The following is a 19,894-nucleotide window of genomic DNA, read 5'->3' as shown; positions in this document are numbered from 1 at the left end:
CAGAGAGCTAGACATGACTAAATATTAGTCGTTTTCCACATGCTACACTGGATCATCCAATCGCAGCCCTTTCCTATAAAGTGGTCTCTTTTTGCTGGGAAGATGGGAGGAGAAAGTTTGAAGCCCTAAGAACAGTCTGAAAATGCCATGCCAGCTCTTGAACAGTCCACAATAAAAACTGGTTTTTACACACATGTAATGTGGGCTGGATGTTGTTTTTACAACACTAAATTTAAAGTATCCTTTGGGTAACCCTCAAAAAGACATAAAAAAATAAACCTGGTGACAGGACAACCCACATGGGAAAGAAGGACCAGGAGGCCAAAGCAGTAAAGTCGTTCAAAAAAATGGAAATGAAAGCAGAGTGCAGCCCCCGGTGTGTGATTCTCGAATTGTGATCTTACAGTAGCCTCGAAAACGGACGAGAGACCCCAACCATTGCTCATGCAAGAACACGCTGCAACGTGTCCTGCCGTGCTGCAGCAGGAGGGTTTATTCAAAACTGTAAAAAAGCATCAGAAAATATTCTACTCTCATCAAGTCACATGAAAGGGAGGTCACCAGCCTGAAACCTAGTTGCTTAAAAATATTGAATTGAAAGTAATCTCCAGCTCCACAACTGCCCCTAAGCTTTGTGGTTCTACAATTTCATGTTCCTGGTTTTAAAATTGTTTCTTCTCCCATTACTTTGGGAAAGACCCACCTAAACAAAGGACACGGACTCTAAAAGGGAAAGCAACAAAACTGTCTTTATACAATGCTGTCAAATGCACAAAAAGAATAAGATATTGTTTCACTGAGCTCTTTCATTTCTACTAATCTTAGGTGTTACTGATAAAAATCTCGAGGCAGAAGTCTGATTTTTAAATTGATAGTGTCCCTTTAAAACATTTCCGTATATATCTAAAAACAACTGCTAAACTGCAATAGTTTAAGGGAAGAATTTAGGCCCAATATTTTCCAGGAGTTTAAGTAATAATCAGCTTTTGCAACATTTAATAAATATATTTCCACCAATTTTTAAAAAAATTGCTATGGGACTAGCTAATTTCAAAGTAGCAACATTCCCCGGCAGTGATTGCATCCCAAAGGTTGCAGCACAGCGCCAATGTAGGACACCCAGACCGATACGGATTAGAAGCTGCATATAAATGAAGTGAAACTGACTAGCCAATTTTCAATAGCCAAGCTGAGCCACATACAATAGCAAATAAGCTACATGAAAAGGAAATCAGAATATTTAAAAATGTAAATTTTATCAGTCTCAGGTGGAATTGGTAACAAACGGAGAGACAGATTTCTAACTAGGTTGTGAATTTTCAGCTGGCATCTCTCCCTTGTTATTAATTTTCAATTTAACTATAAAAGATCCTGTCTGGTTTCTCTTTGCCGAATTGCTTAGAAATATGCAGGGAGAGAGTTTCAGGTAAAGGAGCAAAACAAGCAGCAAAGAGGGGTAGTGAGGGGGAAAGAAAAACCACATGTAGGTTCTGTCCGGTTGTAACTGTTGCACAGTGGAAGCAAGACCTCAATCCTGCAAGCGTTAGCACCAGGGTGGATTGCTGTATCTGGGCAGACCCCACTGGAGCGAGCAGAGCTCCATACAGGTGCAGCAGTCCACTCACGAGTTATTGATCCAAGGACTGGGGCCCAAATTAATTATTCCTATGAAGAGACTGGGCAAGCCAGTCACACCCTGTGCCTTATAGGCCTTTTTGTTTTGGTCACCTCTGGTCAAAAGGGATGACAAAGAGAGCATCAAAGTATTTTATTCTCCACAAGTTACAGTGACCACAGTTAGAGTATTTAAAAAAACAAAACTGTTTACAGATGGTATCAAAAACAACAAAAACCTATTTAGTTGGACACACCTCCTGCCCCTCACTCATCTCCCAGGCTTTTTAATCTCTTACACCTACTAAGCTTTAAACTATATGATTTTTTGCACCTGGCAATATGACACTTCACATACATCCCCTGCTCTCTCTGAGTTACTCTAGTTTGAACCGCAGGTTTATAAAGTCCCTCTGAGCTTGACTAGTGAAATCTCCAGTGGATTCACTTACACATTTTGAAGTCAGTCCATTACTGGGCACCTGAACTACAGAATCATTTGGTTAATACTAGAGGTCCTGGTGGATGCAGGACATTTATTCTGGTAAATTACATGGGTCCCTCCCCATCTTGCCTGTAATACACTGTGGCATAAGCACTCTTTGCCAGTCCCACAGCTCAGTTAGTGACCAGTCAGTATATTATGGATATTCCACCAGCTCACATTCCCATGCATTCGGCAACTCGAGCCCCTCTGAAATGGGTATCTGCAACTCCCATCTCTATCACAAAAGCCTTGATCTCCGCGACCACTCACATGCAAGAGACAATAAAAACTAGAACTTCTAAAAACTTGAAATAAAAGGAGTCAAATCTTCTCCCTCCCCATCTACCGCAGAGAGGACAGCTGACAAATACAGAACCATGATTTTGTTTTAAAACACTAGATAAATTGTGTCATTATTGGCAAAAAAGATCTGAAAAAAGTGTATCAAAAATGCTCAATTTGAAGGAGTCACAGAAAATGGTCTTACTCCAGGCAACCCCCCCACCCCCCCAAAATACACTTACATTCACAAATGCCTTTAGAGATGTCCACCATCTTAATCTCCTGTGTAGAAACCGCATCAGCAATATTGCTATGCCCCTGAATGAGAAATGCAGTAACCATAAGCGATTTTTGACACCCAGCTGTTGGGTGCAAGGAGATTCAGTGACCTGCGATAGGTTAATTGCGTTTAAACATTGGCGTCTCTTAAACATGATGAAAAGACATAAGAAGGGGAATGGAGCTGTTCGCTCCTTTTAAGCAGCTGGTCAGGAGGGTGGAGGCTTCTTACAGTGAAGAGTGCTGTGTCCTTGAAAACAGATTAAAATCCCCAACGTAGCAGGTAACAATGTGGTTGATTTTCTGAGTTCTAGAAAGACAATTGATGCTGGTTCATGTTTACTGCTTGCTGGATCTTCCAGAGGGAAAAGAGGAATTTGGGGGCAGGTGCAGGGACTAGGGGAAGAAAATGAGAATCTGTCTTTAACATGCAGGGCGTACAAAGTTTGTTTTTTTTCTGGTTTGTTTTCCTTTTTCTCTCTTTTCCAACTGGAGAAATGGCAACACACACGGTTTCCAGTTTTTTATAGTGAAGAATTCCCATGGGTAGCGCTGCAAAGACAGGAAGACAAGACATATTTGTGATTTTTATTTTTTAAATTGCCCCTCTCATAACTCATTTGCACATAGGATGAGACTTATTTATTTGATGGCCAGCAAGGGACATGTAAATTGCATCTCGTGCCTCTACAGTATTCTTCAAAGCACTTTACAACCACGAACCCTCAGTGCCTCTCTGAGGTATGGTGCTATTGCACACATTTTACAAGTGGGGAACCAGGCACAGAGAACGGGTGAAGTAAGTTGTCCAAGGACACAAGACGGATCTCGAGTAGCCCAGCACAGAAGCCCTTGTTCAACAGACCTGGCTTGCGTAACGGGGAGCTTATGGACTCACCTTGTATTCTCATTCCTGCTGATCCTCATTGCTAGCACTGGGGGTTCGACTCCTAATCTGACTTCGCAACTGTTCGATTAGCTCTGGATTCTGCTGCTGCATCTGCTGAGCAAACTGCTGGCCTCTAACGGAGAGAAAGCGACACCCCCAACCCAGTTTTCTCATTGCGCATGTCAGGCAGGGTGACCCGATGACCCGATTACATAGGGACAGTCCCAATACTTGAGGCTCTCTCTGATATCGGTGCCTATTACCCCCCCCGCCCAGATTTTTCACACTCACCAACTGATCTCCCTAACGTCAGGGCAGTTTGGAACACAGAATAGTCTAGCACTGTGATCAGGGGATACGGAGTTCTCCAGGGCACAAGAGCCACCCCTGTTCTATTTAAGAAAAGAAGTTGGGGTAGGTCACTGAAAGGCCGGGGGCAAGATGAGAATTTTGTGGAAGGTGCTTGGTTATAAATGAAACTTTGACTTTTGATCAAGACGACTGAAATGCATCTATTGCCCATTCAAAGAGGGGAGGAAAGTCATTCTACGTACGCTTGGATAAGGCTGGCAAGGTCATTAGGGGAAGGGCTGGCTCCTGCTGCTCCCATAGGGTTCTGGCCACCTGAAATCATCCCAGACATTCTGCAAAGAAATATTTATTGCTCAGAACAAAAGAGATGGAGATTTCACTTCCTACAAGTTTTTCGGCAGGGAAAAGTTACTTTTTTTTTTTTTAAATTAAAGTCAGCACAAAGCATGTCAGTTTCATGATTAAGGAAGAAAAGATTTGGCTTGCTAGAACTAAATTTAAATTAAGGCGCTCCTACAATTAGCGTGAAGAGCCAGAGTTTCTCATGGGATTAAACGTAATCCTATCCCTCCCTCCCTCAGTTCTACTGCTGAATGCTTGGTCAGACATTCAGGAGAATCTTACTGAAACCCCTGCCGCTTGCCTTCTGACCTTTAAGGTCTACTGACAGTCAAAAAGCTACATACAGTAGAACCTCTCTAATTCACCCTTTGTTTATTCATTTCATCGGCGGCAGTTTCATTTTAATTTATGTTATCAACAGCACAATAGCAAGTGGGCTGTAGTATGGATATTGTAAAGATCTTAGTAATAATGGGCCTTGCTACAGAATCTGCTATTGCTGTCTTGAAAGATGTGAAGATTCTGCCTACTGCATGCATGGTTTATACAGGAGGTTCTACTGTATTAAGAGATCTGTTCACTCTGTGTCTTCAAGTCAGATCTGGGGACACTGGAAGGCCAAAGGTGTTTCAACTCATTTAAAACAGAGGGTCTATGGGTGTGCAAGCTGGAGCCTATCCTGCCTTTTGCGTCGTCAACAAAATTGGCAGTTCAGTTCCAACTGCAGAGCCTCTATTCAAAATGACAATGGAAGAGGCAGAAAGAACCAATTGGAGATGGTGACACCAGATCTTTGGCTTGTGAACCAAGCCAATGGGATCAGGACGTCAGAATAATTATAGCATCCCTAGGGTGTCATTAGAGTGACCCATTTCTAACTGCAATTGTGGGATAAATAGAAGAGTCACCCGGCTTATCTATGTATTTTATGGCCTGACAGTATGTGAGCACCTCACAAACATTCAGGAATTTGTGCTCACAGCCCTCCCGTGACACAGGGAAGTATCCCCATTTTATAGACGAGGAATGAGACAGACGTGAAGGAAGTGACGCAGGAAGTTTATGGCAGAGCCATGAATCAAACCCGGACTTCCTGAGCCCCACCTCAGTGTGGCAACTCCAAGCCACCTTCCCTCCCCTTTCTGCACATCTTTACTACACAGGTCCTTAGCATGTCAAGCCATAATGATCACAACGGGGACACAGAACAAAATAACATATTGCTTTAAATGCCTTCATACGTGTTTATGAGCCCAGAACCCACCAGAACCTAACTTCAGCCGTACCCCAACAGCCAACCAATGCACAACGTCAAACAAATGATTCAAAGAAGAAATATGAGACGGTATCCAACTTACAGCTGTTGTACTTGTGGATTGTTCATGAGGTTAGATGCCTATTTAAAAAGAAAAAGATTACATCTTATTTAAGAAGTGCCTGCATGGATATATAGATGTCGTACCATTCAACTACACAAAGTGAAGGCAGAAACACTAAGCTATATTAACAGGAAGAGTAGCGACAAGAGGAACACAGTACAGCACACAAGACAGGGCTGATAATGCAGAGCAGGGAGCCTCTAATCATGTCCTCACATCCCACACTGAAAAGCCTGTGAGTAAGTAACTGGCTCTTTAGTTTTAATTCAGTCTCCTCAAAGCAATCCTTTGATGAATGAAATGAAAATGTATCTGCTAATGAAATGTCTGAACTCCCAAGGTCACGTATCAATACATTTAGTTCCTTGCATCCAAATACACAGACAAGATGCAAGCTGGCTGAGATCTAATGTGTGCAAATTTACCATGCTCATGAAGCCCGGGTTATTCAGCAATCCAGCTAAATCAAATCCTCCTGTGCCTCCAGTCTGCAAGGAGGAAACCAAATAAAAATTTAGTCAGGCACAATAACGACATCTACCTGCCTCCAAAGCAGCTCACAGAATGCTGCAATTAACCTAAAGGTGTACGTCTTTAACCAGACCTCACTACAGCTGTGAATCATTCTGTACACAGATTTGTGATTTAAACCTAAACAAGTTAAGAGTGACTGTTGCTTAAAGTTCTTCATTTATACCCTGGCCATAAGGGCCAAATTCTTATTTACACTAAAGCCCAAAGGGCCCTTAGTGGAAATGAGAATCAGTCAAGCCCTAAATACTCTGGCCTGAAAACTGAGTGTGATCAAGGATATATTCCCCTCTTAAGTTTGTCCCTTTTTAAAAGGCTATCAAGATAAGAAAACATACTTCAAAGAACTCCTTCCTTCTTATTGGTAGGAACTAATGAACACAAAGAGTTTCAGAGTTAAAGTGCAATAAGAGAGTAAACATTGTTTAGGGCTGTGAAACTCCACTTTTTAGTTTCATTCTTTCTAGGCATTTTCCGGATAAGCTGCTGTGTTTGGGTTCACAGCACTGCAGGGAAATTATTCTAACTGGGTTTTAACTATGTTATAAAACTGCCTTTTCCCCTACTCCTCTCCACCATCACCACCTTATACATTACACCTATATTCCAGACTTAACCCAAGTTAAAAACATCCCTATCACATACCGGGAGACATTAATGGAGCAGTTAGAGCTGGTCAGTAACACTTTAAAGTAGCACAATGAAGACATTTCTTTTTCTCCCCCCAACCCCGCACCCGAGCATAATTCTTGGCTTGGCCCTCAAACAGGATGGGAAAGAACTTACTGGACTAGGGGTTTCTTTCATTTTCTGTTCGGCTATTTTAAGGTTTGATTTGTACGTTTCGTTGTCTGGATCCAACTCCAGGGCTTTTTTATAGTAAACGACAGCTTCTGCGTGTTTGTTTAAACTAGAGAGGGCTAAGCTATTGACAGAGGAAATAAAATGAAGAACCATTATAGAAGGTTACATACCAATTTGTGGATTTTTTTCAACGATCCACAGACCGTCAAGCACTGGATATCGCCTAGTTAGCATTCTGGAGTAGAGCACCACTACCAGTATCATTGCCACAGGACTTGCCATTCATTTTTAAGACAACACTGTAATAAAAAAGCCATTACCAGTACCTACCCCATTCTGCCATAAGCTTTGCTGTAGTTCGGATCAATTCCTATAGCTCTTTCACAGTCTCTGACTGCTCCAGCATAGTTTCCTAGTTTACTGTAAGCAGCAGCCCTAGAGAGAATGGAGAAAGCAAACCACAGGAAGTTTATTGGGTCTGAATATGCCAATCAAAGTCACCCTTCATGCTCCCTCTTCAGTGCCCAAGGGAAGGTTTAAAATTAAAACCTCACTTCATAGACTCATAGAATCATAGACTATCAGGGTTGGAAGGGACCTCAGGAGGTCATCTAGCCCAACCCCCTACTCAAAGCAGGACCAATCCCCAATTTTTGCCCCAGATCCCTAAATGGCCCCCTCAAGGATTGAACTCACAACCCTGGGTTTAGCAGGCCAATGCTCAAACCACTGAGCTATCCCTCCCCCCCCTTCAGCTCAGATTCTAACTTGGGTAACAACCGACTGCCATCCTCAGCTCCCACTGTAGTTTCAGGGGAATGCACTACTCTCCTCCTTCATTTTCTGTCCCAAACATACCATGGAGCATGGCTCCATCCCTGCGCCATCTCAGAGTTGTCTGATGAGTGAAGGAGATGTGTCTACTAGTTTGTAGATCTGTTCAAACTGGTATTTTTCAGGATGGAAAGTGATCTCTTAGTACATGAGATCTCAAGTCATAATAATCAAGTCTTAGTACATGATTTCTCAAGTCATAATAACGTTTATGCTCCCCCCCACACACACACAGGTGGAGGCAAAATATATATATATATAAAAATACTGGAATATGCTTGTTCATGCCTCAACTTCTATTGAAGGTGCTCAGCACCTCATAAGCTCAAGCCTCAATGGTCACATGATACCGCATGTTGAATTCCTTGAAAACCAGTCCTTCAATCATGATCAACACAACCTTTCCAAATCTGTGCTGTCTGCCTCAGTTAGAAAGGGATATTGGAACAGAGTCAGACAGTGTTACTTGGTATCCATTTATCTCACCAAGTGCTTAATAGGACAGGGATATGGAAAACAGCCCTACCTAGAAATGACAGTGCCACAAGGCAGGCACAAGTCAAAGAAAAACACGCCAGCACAAGTTTACAAAAGACAAAGGACAAACAATAAACTAAGAACAGCCTGATAAGGTTCAAATCAGGAGTCTCACCATTGTTCCATAAACAATGAAAAATGAGCAAGGCTCAGAATATAAGAACGTGAATATAAAAACCCACAGAGAAAGAATTCAATGTCAGTACCTGTTGCAAAAATATACTGCATTTGATGGATTTAATTCAATTGCTTTTGCGTAGAAAGACACAGCACCTTCAAAGTTTTCTGCCTTCATTTGCTCATTACCTAAATGGAAAAACAACGGTCTCTGTAACAAGTCAAACAGATGAAGCAATTAGAGCAATGGGCTGGGGTCTCAATTTTTCTTGGCCTCTGCTTAAAAAATAATGCAAAAAGGAGCATGTAGATATGTTGAAAACTTCACCCTTTTGCACAACCCTTAGAACAGGGGTTCTCCACCTTTTTCTTTCTGAGGCCTCCCCAAACATTCTATAAAAAACTCCACAGCTCACCTGTGCGTGCTACACCAACTGTTTTCTGCATATAGAAGTCAGAGCCAGCATTAGTGGGTAACAAGGAGGGCAACTGCCTTGGGCCCCATGCCAGGGGGCCCAGTGAAGCTAAGTTGCTCAGGCTTCAGCCCCAGGTGGCAGGGCTTGGGGCAGCAGGGCTTCAGCTTTCTGCCCTGGGCCCCAGTGAGTCTGATGCTGGCCCTGCTTGGCAGACCCTCTGACACCTGCTCGCGGCCCCACAGCCACCTGGCTGAGAACTGCTGCCTTAGAATATGAGCAACTGGGAGATCTGCTCAGCAAACAGTGCAGGGAGAAGTCTCCAGCAAAGAAACTGTGGGCCTTTTGGCATTATGCGGGTTCCATGCTAACCACGGCTATTTCAGAAGGGATCCTGCCGGCTCCCTCATTAATTTCCCTTCAGCTTCTTTCAAGCCCACAATCACCGTAACAGCTTTCAATCTCCATCCACAGATTCATTGAGCCAGGCAGCACTGCTCTCACTGGCCACTAGGGTGCTGCAGAGTGGGGACAGTTTCACTTTCCTCCAGGATGAGCATGTGGTCTTAACATTGCAGGGAAAAGGGGTTACAGTCGAGAAGAAAACAGTGCGCACCTGTGCCATGTTCCACTCAACACGTTCTTTTCCAGGATGCAATGATCAGAGCGAACGCTAACCGGATCTCCTAGCTAGATTCCAACTGGAGCCACTACATTCTGCCACCTAAATATACTTCTGCAGTTTTAGCTGAATGTAGGATTCTGCCCCTCCTGCTTGGGAGCTGCTGTGTTCTGCTGAAGAGCGGCCACATGCCCATGCAGAAGGCGCTGCCGTTAGGGGGTGGAAGCAGTTCCTATACATACCATCTGAACAACATTCCAGCACCCTTTTGCTTCAGCAGCACTATGGGAGACTGGCAGGACAAAGGCATCCTCTGTCATCAGAGCATAAAAACCGGAGAATCGCCCACATGGAGGGCGCATTCTCTGACTCTCCGTGGGTATACAGAGATGAACCCATTCTTAACTCCACCCTACTGCTCCTAATTACATCACCTCACACAATTCCTCTTCCTTTTTGCGGCATAGACCTTCAGATACTTTGAGTTAAGCCTGCCTGCCTCCTTCGTTGTTAGTTGCCTATGCTGTATATATCATGTTATCCTTCCCCTGTCCATGCACCAGCCCCATATGTGGTTACCTTCAGTCTTAAGTCTTTCAGCTTCAGCTATGTCTTCTTCCGAGGGGGTGACTGGTTCAGAATTTGTTCTGACGTAATGAGGCTCCTTATAATATCAAAGCAGAATGAGAAAGCTATGCTTTATCATCGGCAATTACTATAAACCAATTTCCCTGACACTGCATCTTTAGGAGTTAAATGCTTCCAGCTTTTGAATCCCCCAACAGGGGGACACATTTGTGAAATTAAGCACACTGGACAGCTTTCCACTGTCTTAGTTGAAATCTCAGGTCTATAATATTATTAATAAATACCTTGCGCTTAGACAACAATTTTCATTAGTAGATCAGAGAAGTCTGCAGGACACAAACCTTTTCTGTAGCAGCTTCAAAAATTTCAGGGAGAGTTTGAGACACAACCAGATCTTGATCTTCCATGGATACTCCAAAAGCAGTCTCCAGGCATTGGATTGCAACTGGGGGGAAGGAAGGTGGGCATTTAACATTTCCCACATCCTCTAAACACCAGTTTGTGTCATTCCCTCCCTCCAGTGGAATCTGAATTTATGAAGATACCAGAAATATAAGTTTATATGAAGCAGATTACATATCTGGGGCATAATCTCAAATCCAGCTATGGAGTGCTAGTCTGGAACAGCTGAGAGCGCCTAGGACTACGGGGATTTATTCCCATATCTGCTACTAGGCGTGAGAGAGATCTAGGGCAAATCATTTCATCTCTCTGCCTGTTTCCCCATCTGTAAAATAGGGACATTACGTACCTTTCAAGGATATTGCAAGAAATAATGTTTGCTAAAGTGTTTAGGGAGGGGCCCTTCAATGAAAGGAGTTATGGAAGCAGAAGTATGACAAAGAAATAATTTAAAAGGGCAAAGTTATTTTAGGACAGGTTGCCAATAGGAAGAGAAATGTGGAACCACAAGAGAAACCCCCCCATTTAGAAATAAAGAGAATTGCAAAGTTTACAAGGTATGTGAACACAAAGGTAACCCTAAAGGAGTTGCGGTTGTGTAAGCAAAACATTTCTAGCTAGGTACTTATATGGCCCCATCCTTGTAGTATCTGACAGCCTCAGAAACAAATGAATTTATCCCTACAACATCTCAGAAAGAATGATCCCAGTTTTATAAATGGAGAAACTGAGGCACGGAGAGATTTAGTGACTTGCCCAAGGTCACCTAGGGAGTCTGTGGCAGGGCTAAGAATTGAACCCAAATCTCCTGGAGCCCAGTCCAGTACCTTAGCCACAAAAGATCATCTTTCCTTACATCAAGGATAACACCATGTTGATTAGAGCATCTGAAACCTCATGCACAAGCCATTAGCTGTTGAGCACAACGCACTTTCTAAAGGATCAGAAGACTGAAGCAGTCCTTTGGCTACAGTGGCAGGCAGGTGCTTGAATGAACATTATCTTGCTGAAACTGGCACATGCTAACATGCCAGTGTTTTCCCAACACACTTAACGGAGCTGTGCAAACCTTGGCTCCAAGGACAGAGCTTCTAGAGTGAGTCACAAGGGCAACCTCCCCATAGTCTCAGATGACTGAGAGCAGCAGAATATGGACCCTGGAATTCGGAAAAGCAGACTTTGACTCCCTCAGAGAACTGATGGGCAGGATCCCCTGGGAGAATAACATGAGTGGGAGAGGAGTCCAGGAGAGCTGGCTGTATTTTAAAGACTCCTTATTGAGGATACAGGGACAAACCATCCCGATGTGTAGAAGGAATAGTAAATATGACAGGCGACCAGCTTGGCTTAACAGTGAAATCCTTAAACACAAAAAAGAAGCTTACAAGAAGTGGAAGATTGGACAAATGACCAGGGAAGAGTATAAAAATATTGCTCAGGCATGCAGGAGTGAAATCAGGAAGGCCAAATCACACCTGGAGTTGCAGCTAGCAAGAGATGTTAAGAGTAACAAGAAGGGTTTCTTCAGGTATGTTAGCAACAAGAAGAAAGTCAAGGAAAGTGTGGGCCCCTTACTGAATGAGGGAGGCAACCTAGTGACAGAGGATGTGGAAAAACCTAATGTACTCAATGCTTTTTTTGCCTCTGTCTTCACGAAAAAAGGTCAGCTCCCAGACTACTGCACTGGGCAGCACAGCATGGGGAGGAGGTGACCAGCCCTCTGTGAAGAAAGAAGTGCTTCGGGACTATTTAGAAAAGCTGGACGAGCACAAGTCCATGGGGCCGGATGCGCTACACCCAAGAGTGCTAAAGGAGTTGGCGGATGTGATTGCAGAGCCATTGGCCATTATCTTTGAAAAATCATGGCGATCGGGGGAAGCCCCGGATGACTGGAAAAAGGCTAATGTAGTGCCCATCTTTAAAAAAGGGAAGGAGGAGGATCCTGGGAACTATAGGCCAGTCAGCCTCACCTCAGTCCCTGGAAAAATCATGGAGCAGGTCCTCAAGGAATCCATTCTGAAGCACTTAGAGGAGAGGAAAGTGATCAGGAACAGTCAGCATGGATTCACCAAGGGCAAGTCATGCCTGACTAATCTAATTGCCTTCTATGACGAGATAACTGGCTCTGTGGATGAGGGGAAAGCCGTGGACGCGTTGTTCCTTGACTTTAGCAAAGCTTTTGACACAGTCTCCCACAGTATTCTTGCCAACAAGTTAAAGAAGTATGGGCTGGATGAATGGACTATAAGGTGGATAGAAAGTTGGCTAGATCGTCAGACTCAACGGGTAGTGATCAATGACTCCATGTCTAGTTGGCAGCTGGTATCAAGTGGAGTGCCCCAAGGGTCGGTCCTGGGGCTGGTTTTATTCAATATCTTCATAAATGATCTGGAGGATGGCGTGGATTGCACCCTCAGCAAGTTTGCAGATGACACTAAACTGGGAGGAGAGGTAGATATGCTGGAGGGTAGGGATAGGATACAGGGGGCTCTAGACAAATTAGAGGATTGGGCCAAAAGAAATCTGATGAAGTTCAACAAGGACAAGTGCAGAGTCCTGCACTTAGGACGGAAGAATCCCATGCACCACTACAGATTAGGGACTGAATGGCTCGGAAGCAGTTCTGCAGAAAAGGACCTAGGGGTTACAGTGGACGAGAAACTGGATATGAGTCAACAGTGTGCTCTTGTTGCCAAGAAGGCCAATGGCATTTTGGGATGTATAAGATGGGGCATTGCCAGTAGATCGAGGGACGTGATCGTTCCCCTCTATTCGGCATTGGTGAGGCCTCATCTGGAGTACTGTATCCAGTTTTGGGCCCCACACTACAAGAAGGATGTGGAAATATTGGAAAGAGTCCAGCAGAGGGCAACAAAAACGATTAGGGGACTGGAACACATGACTTCTGAGGAGAGGCTGATGGAACTGGGATTGTTTAGTCTGCGGAAGAGAAGAATGAGGGGGGATTTGATAGCTGCTTTCAACTACCTGAAAGGGGGTTCCAAAGAGGATGGATCTAGACTGTTCTCAGTGGTAGCAGATGACAGAACAAGGAGCAATGGTCTCAAGTTGCAGTGGGGGAGGTTTAGGTTGGATATTAGGAAAAACTTTTACACTAGGAGGGTGGTGAAACACTGGAATGCGTTACCTAGAGAGGTGGTGGAATCTCCTTCCTTATATATTTTTAAGGCCCGGCTTGACAAAGCCCTGGCTGGGATGATTTAGTTGGGGTTGGTCCTGCTTTGAGCAGGGGGTTGGACTAGATGACCTCCTGAAGTCCCTTCCAACCCTGATATTCTATGATTTATGACTTTAGGGAGGAAAAGAATCAATGTAGCCCACAGATGGCAAAGCAGATCTACACTCCTGCAAGGATACGCAGCATCTGAAGTGCTGAATTATCGTTTGCTTTTTTTTTGTTTTTTTTTTAAAAGTTAAATGCAGAGGATTAATTTCTCCTTCTTAGCTCTTTGAGCTGCTTGCTGTAGCCTCTCTGGCTATACACTGGCAATGCCAGAGATACAAAACAAAATGGGCAACTCTTCCAACACTGGCTCCTGCCCCCTCTCTTTCACATGTTGTTACCTACCAACGTTCCCCGTCCCGGGTCAAGGATGGTGCATTAAGGGCAGACCTAAGGAGATGCTGGAAGAATTCGGCCTCGCAGAGTCCCTCTACCTTGTATCTTTATGTACACAGCACCCTGCACTTGAAATAACTTTTCCATGCTTGAAGGAACCTTCTCTACTTCTCCTTTGCCTACAACGGTCACTCCCTCTCCTGGCTCTGGCTGCACCCTCTCTTTCAAATAGTCTGTGTGTGTGCTGCATTTGGGTGAAGGGCCATATGCTCCCATCGCTGCACAGCCCTCCCATAGAGTCTGTAATACCCAGGGTCCCCCACTGGGAAGGTTCTTAACATCAGGGTTGGAAAGCTTCCAACAAGTATAAGGCATTTATTTTTAGCACTGCATTGTACTCTCAGAAGCTCCCTGATCTTTCAGGCTTGCAGAGCTTTTTGAGACTTAGGGCTTTGTCTACACAGTGGGATAACGTGCACCATGGGGCGTGATTTCTAAAGCGCACGAACGAGTTGTGCATTAATTGGTCTGTGTATACCTTGCTGGTGAGCACCAAATACATTAAAGCACACTAGGAAACACTCAGTGCATACCTGCAGGTTCTACACGGACCCATTAATGCCCAACACATTCATGCATTTTAGAAATCACACTTCCACAGTACGCATTGCCCCACTACAGGCAAGCCCTTATCCAAGACCTAATGTGGCAAGTCTCAGACTTCGGATGAGTGTAAATTTCAATTGCCATACATATATATTCCTTTCCCGGGTTAGCCTGTGCTTCTCCTGGAAGAGGCTAGCAGGAAAGTTCTTCTCTTGTCTGGCTGCTTAACATTTTGGGTGCCTTCTCACCACGAGTTTACATAAGACAAGATTTCACTTCATCAATTCCGAAGGCTTAGGGACTACAGCACCACAGGAACTGCACAGCTGAACGGGAGGCAGATAGTGAGGACTGATCTGCTAGGGTCCCCAAGAGCCATGGAGCAGAGGTCAAGTAGCACTGCTCTAGAAGGCATGAACAGGGAAGGACACCCACCCACTTACCTTCCAAGCTCTCCTGGGCATCAGGAGAGAGACCCCCGTTCTGTAGCTGGTCATGGAGGAACTGGATGATGGAGTATGCCAGGCGCCTCTTGTCAGCCATTTCGTCTCGCCGTCAGAACTTTTTGCTCTGATTTCTCTTAATAAAAAAATCTACAGAAAAAAAATGGTTCAATTTAATGAGCAATAGGGCAAACAGCGAGGTTCTACCAAGTAGAATACAGCTTTCCATGCAGAGGAGAAGGATGGCCCACTGGTTAGGGTGCTAGCCTACAATTCCCAGTTCTGCCAGAGACTCCCTGTGTGAGCCTGGGCAAGTCACTTCATCTCTGCCTCAGTTTCCCACCTGTGAAATGGGGATAATAGCACTGCCTGCCTCACAAGGGTGCTGTGAGGCCAAACATGAATGACTGTGAGGTGCCCAGATACTACGGTGATGTGGGCCACTTAAGTACCCTTGATACACCGGTCAAGACAGAAACCACTGAGCACTTGAAAAATCTAGCACAGCCCCCTACTCAGGGCATATACAAAACACCATTTCAGAGAGGGGAAATTGAGCCCAAGAGGCAACATGATTTGCCCAACATTAATATCAGAGCCTGGAAAAGAATTCAGGGATACCCCACTGCCAGTCCACTAGCTTACTACCATGCTCTGGGTATTTTTGGCTCCTAGGTAACTTGACCAGGTTAACAATTAAAGAAACTTAGTACAAGACGTTCTGAACAAGTGATTGGGCTCAGTTAGCAGGGGAGCGGGTAAAGATTCAATTAAACTTTGCAGAGTCTAAATTTCAATGAGACACCGGAACAAAATACTAGTCACCTGAAAAGAACAGATCAGAACTGAGTGGGACAAGCTATCACTGCTGACCTCAAAAGTGGGAGGGAAATGGGGATAAGGTCTTATGTCAAGCTCATACCGTGACTTGAGATCACACCCATCAATGCCAGCTGACACCAGTGGTGTGGCACAAAGACCAATTTGACCATGAAACACTAAATGGAAAACCCTTCTGCCCAGATGGGCATTAAAAAGGTTCCACAAGACACTTACCACCATATGGAGATGAGCTTGTTTGCTGGATAATAGTCATTCTACTGTTCCATGTGTGATTTTAGTGCTTGAGAGTCCTGGGGACTGAAGTCCTCTATCCACATAAGATAGACACAGCATGAGAAGGGAGGGATAGCTCAGTGGTTTGAGCATTGGCCTGCTAAACCGAGGGTTAAGAGTTCAATCCTTGAGGGGGCCATTTAGGGATCTTGGGCAAAAATTGGGGATTGGTCCTGCTTTGAGCAGGGGGTTGGACTAGATGACCTCCTGAGGGCCCTTCCAACCCTGATCTTCTATGATTCTATGTGCGGCAGCAGGACAAGTTTCCCCACATACCCTCAGCCAATGAACCTGAACCTTAACCCCTATCTAGTTTAATTAGAAACCAACATCATACGATTCATTAAGTTATTCAATCAACAAGATACTCCCACCCACATAAATACTACCTGTTTCTCAGCACAGAGAAACTGATCAGTCTCACACTGAATGGAAATAAATGGGCTTTGTTAAATCATTTCACAACTGTATAAATGCAGGCACCAGTAGGGCTCATTTACTGGGAGGAAAAAGTTTCTATCATTCCTTAAACTTAGAATAGTGTGTCCTGGGGCAGAAAACCCTGATCCATACAACAGCCATGTAACACAGTAAGTGATCGAAACATATTTAAAGTCTTAGATAGAAAGTGTCTTTACAAGGACACTGGGTGCTTAGCGCACGAACAACGGTCACATGAAAGATTCACAACAATTTCTGTGCCTGCCAGCTGGAAACTACTGAAAATGATTAAAAGAAAAGGAGGACTTGTGGCACCTTAGAGACTAACCAATTTATTAGAGCATAAGCTTTCGTGAGCTACAGCTCACTTCTATAAATTGGTTAGTCTCTAAGGTGCCACAAGTCCTCCTTTTCTTTTTGCGAATACAGACTAACACGGCTGTTACTCTGAAACCTGAAAATGATTAGATTCTCTTCCACAACCAAAGAAAAACACACAGATATCCCAGTCAAAATCTTTAGTACCATTACCTATCAATTCTCCATGGACAGTTCAGGTGAGTAACTATTAACCCACAATTTCTCCTCTTTCCTGAAACTTGGGGCCAGTCTAATAAATCAGATGGCACGTCAGATCATTTTACAGAACCGATCATCCATAAATTTAGCAACTTCCCTAAATCTTGTGTGAGTGAATGTGTGTGTGTGGGGCGGGGAAGGGGGGGTTAATGAAAATCTCCTCCCCAACTTCTTCAAAAAGGCTTTTCTCTCTCTTACTTTGAGATCCTTGCATGGAAAATGTTAAGAAATGCAAAGTATCATTATTACTCTTACACAGAACTTACCCACAGAGGCCTGCACTAGTTTGCAACTGCAAAGACGTACCAAACGTTCTAGCCTTCAGGAAGGTTTCAAATCCTACCATCAGAGTCACCTCTGCTATTTCAATACAAGACAGCCACCCTTGCTTTTAATCAAATTTAAGAACATAAGGCTATCACCAGTTCCCAGGAACTCCTGCAGAGATGTACTTTTTTCAAAGGCCATGTCTACACTATAGACTTCTGCCAGAACAGCTATGTTGGACAGAGTTGTGATCCTTGACCCGCGTACTGGAAGAAGCCCTAAGACAGATCCAATTATACTGGCATAACTGCACATTGGCTGGTTTTGTCTGAGGGTACGTGAAATAAGCTAGATCAGTAAAAATTGTGGTTTGCGAGTATAAGCTGTCACGCGAGGAGCACTTTGCTGGCATAGTAACCCAGTAAAGCACTCTGAGTTCAGACATGGCTTAAAGCTTGCTTACAGTTTTTGTACTGGTATAACTGTGTTGGTTTGGGATGTGATCTCCGGGCCAATACTGTAGTGGGAATACAGTTATACTGCTATAAACATGCTTCTATTGGTACAGCTTGTTCCCCTCCCCATAGACGATTAAGCTGCAATGGTATAAGCACATTTATACTGGCATAACTACACCCACAATAGGTGGCTGTACGGATTTCGCTACAGGGATACAGTTAAAGCGGCCTAAGGGTGATGGGTGCAAGACAGGAGACGTGCATCAGAGCTTCCACATTCACTTTTGCTTTCAAGAAAACAGACTCAGCTGCCAGCCGTTATTTAAACCCGACCCAAAGAAAGCCCCAGGCCAGCAGCTGCTTTCAGAAACAGCTCGCCTGGGGAACAGGCATCCCATAGCAGTTTCAATAACCGATATCTCCCGCCAGCGTCCCCCTCCCCACCCAGCCCCACTCCCCCAGCCGGCTCCCTCGTGCAGCGCCCCCTCCTAGCTCCCTCCCCCCACTCCCCCAGCCCCATTCCCCCCCCCAGCCCCACTCCCCCAGCCGGCTCCCTCGTGCAGCGCCCCCTCCTAGCTCCCTCCCCCGACTCCCCCAGCCCCATTTCCCCCCCCAGCCCCACTCCCCCAGCCGGCTCCCTCGTGCAGCGCCCCCTCCTAGCTCCCTCCCCCCACTCCCCCAGCCCCATTTCCCCCCCCAGCCGGCTCCCTCGTGCAGCGCCCCCTCCTAGCTCCCTCCCCCCACTCCCGCAGCCCCATTTCCCCCCCCCAGCCCCACTCCCCCAGCCGGCTCCCTCGTGCAGTGCCCCCTCCTAGCTCCCTCCCCCCACTCCCCCAGCCCCATTTCCCCCCCCCAGCCCCACTCCCCCAGCCGGCTCCCTCGTGCAGCGCCCCCTCCTAGCTCCCTCCCCCCACTCCCCCAGCCCCATTTCCCCCCCCCAGCCCCACTCCCCCAGCCGGCTCCCTCGTGCAGCTCCCCCTCCTAGCTCCCTCCCCCCACTCCCCCAGCCCCATTTCCCCCCCCAGCCGGCTCCCTCGTGCAGCGCCCCCTCCTAGCTCCCTCCCCCACAGGCCTCCGCCAGCTCCCTCCCCGCAGCCCCCCCTCCTCCTGGCTCCCTCCCCCCCACAGCCAGCTCCCCACAGGAGCCCCGCCCCCCAGCAGGGACGGGAGGGTGAGGGGGGGCCGCTCCCGGGCGGGGGGCAGGAGGACGGGGACGAAGCCGGAGCCAGCCCCAGCACGGGGGGGGGGAGCCAGCCCCAGCACGGGGGGGGGGCCCACCCCCAAGTGCACCTTGCTACTCACCAAGCGCCTCCGAGCTCCTCTCGCCCCCACCCCAGCCAGGCGCACCCTGCGCAAGCGCGCAAGGACCAGATCCCCTCTGGGCCACCCGCCCGCCTCTCCAGCTGCGCAGGCGCCCAGGCTTCCCCGGAGCCTCCCGTCAGCGCCGCATGCGCCAAGGAGCGGGTCGGGCCAGCTCCGGTTGGCGCGCAGGCGCATCGCGTCTCTCCCCGCCCCCAGACTGTCACACGGAAGCGGAAAGGGCGTAACCGGAAGTGCCCCGAGCCAGGCGATTACCGTCAGGCACTGACACGGGGGGGGGGAGTGCGCACCAATGCATTGTGGGATCGCGGAGGGTTCCGCTCTTCCCCGACATTTACCATAGAGAGGTAGCGCGGGGCGGCGCTCATGACACACATAGAGAACTCCGCCCCGCCCCTCGTGCTTTGTGACAGGGGGCGTTTGCCCCCCCCCGCCCCAGGCCCTGCGCCCCCCCCCCGCGACCCCCGCTGGTCTCATGGTCTCTGCCCCCCCTTGTCCAGCAGCCCCTCAGCACCCTGCCCCCCACAGCCACCCCCCCGGGCTAATTCTGAGGGACTGGGCCCCCCAACCCCCCCTTACGCCACCGCTCGAGGCGGGCTCCCCCGCCCCCTCTGAGCCCCCCCCGCTGTTGCCCGCAGAGATCAGTTCCCCC

At 46.5% G+C, this 19,894-nt stretch overlaps 1 protein-coding gene across 2 annotated transcripts; it reads right to left on the bottom strand.

Annotated features, from left to right (window-relative positions):
- Positions 1 to 1,753: 1,753 nt before the first annotated feature.
- Positions 1,754 to 19,414, bottom strand: SGTA (small glutamine rich tetratricopeptide repeat co-chaperone alpha). 2 transcript variants are annotated; one of them, XM_073323744.1, is made up of 13 exons: positions 19,225 to 19,414; positions 16,118 to 16,211; positions 15,062 to 15,211; positions 10,372 to 10,475; positions 10,022 to 10,106; positions 8,497 to 8,596; positions 7,250 to 7,354; positions 6,902 to 7,040; positions 6,010 to 6,072; positions 5,564 to 5,601; positions 4,106 to 4,195; positions 3,561 to 3,684; positions 1,754 to 3,214 (listed from the first exon to the last, which is right to left on the bottom strand). In XM_073323744.1, the coding sequence occupies exons 3-12, from the start codon at positions 15,159 to 15,161 to the stop codon at positions 3,570 to 3,572; spliced, it is 939 nt and encodes a 312-aa protein (XP_073179845.1). In that variant the 5' UTR covers positions 15,162 to 15,211; positions 16,118 to 16,211; positions 19,225 to 19,414; the 3' UTR covers positions 1,754 to 3,214; positions 3,561 to 3,569. The 2 variants fall into 2 exon arrangements, with proteins under 2 accessions (XP_073179845.1, XP_073179844.1); XM_073323743.1 differs by lacking the exon at positions 16,118 to 16,211 and having other exon boundaries at positions 19,225 to 19,413.
- Between the last annotated feature and the right edge of the window lie 480 nt (positions 19,415 to 19,894).

This window comes from Lepidochelys kempii, chromosome 25, assembly GCF_965140265.1.
Source record: "Lepidochelys kempii isolate rLepKem1 chromosome 25, rLepKem1.hap2, whole genome shotgun sequence".
Taxonomy (NCBI): Eukaryota; Metazoa; Chordata; order Testudines; family Cheloniidae; genus Lepidochelys; species Lepidochelys kempii.
This window is presented reverse-complemented; position numbering and strand designations above follow the sequence as displayed.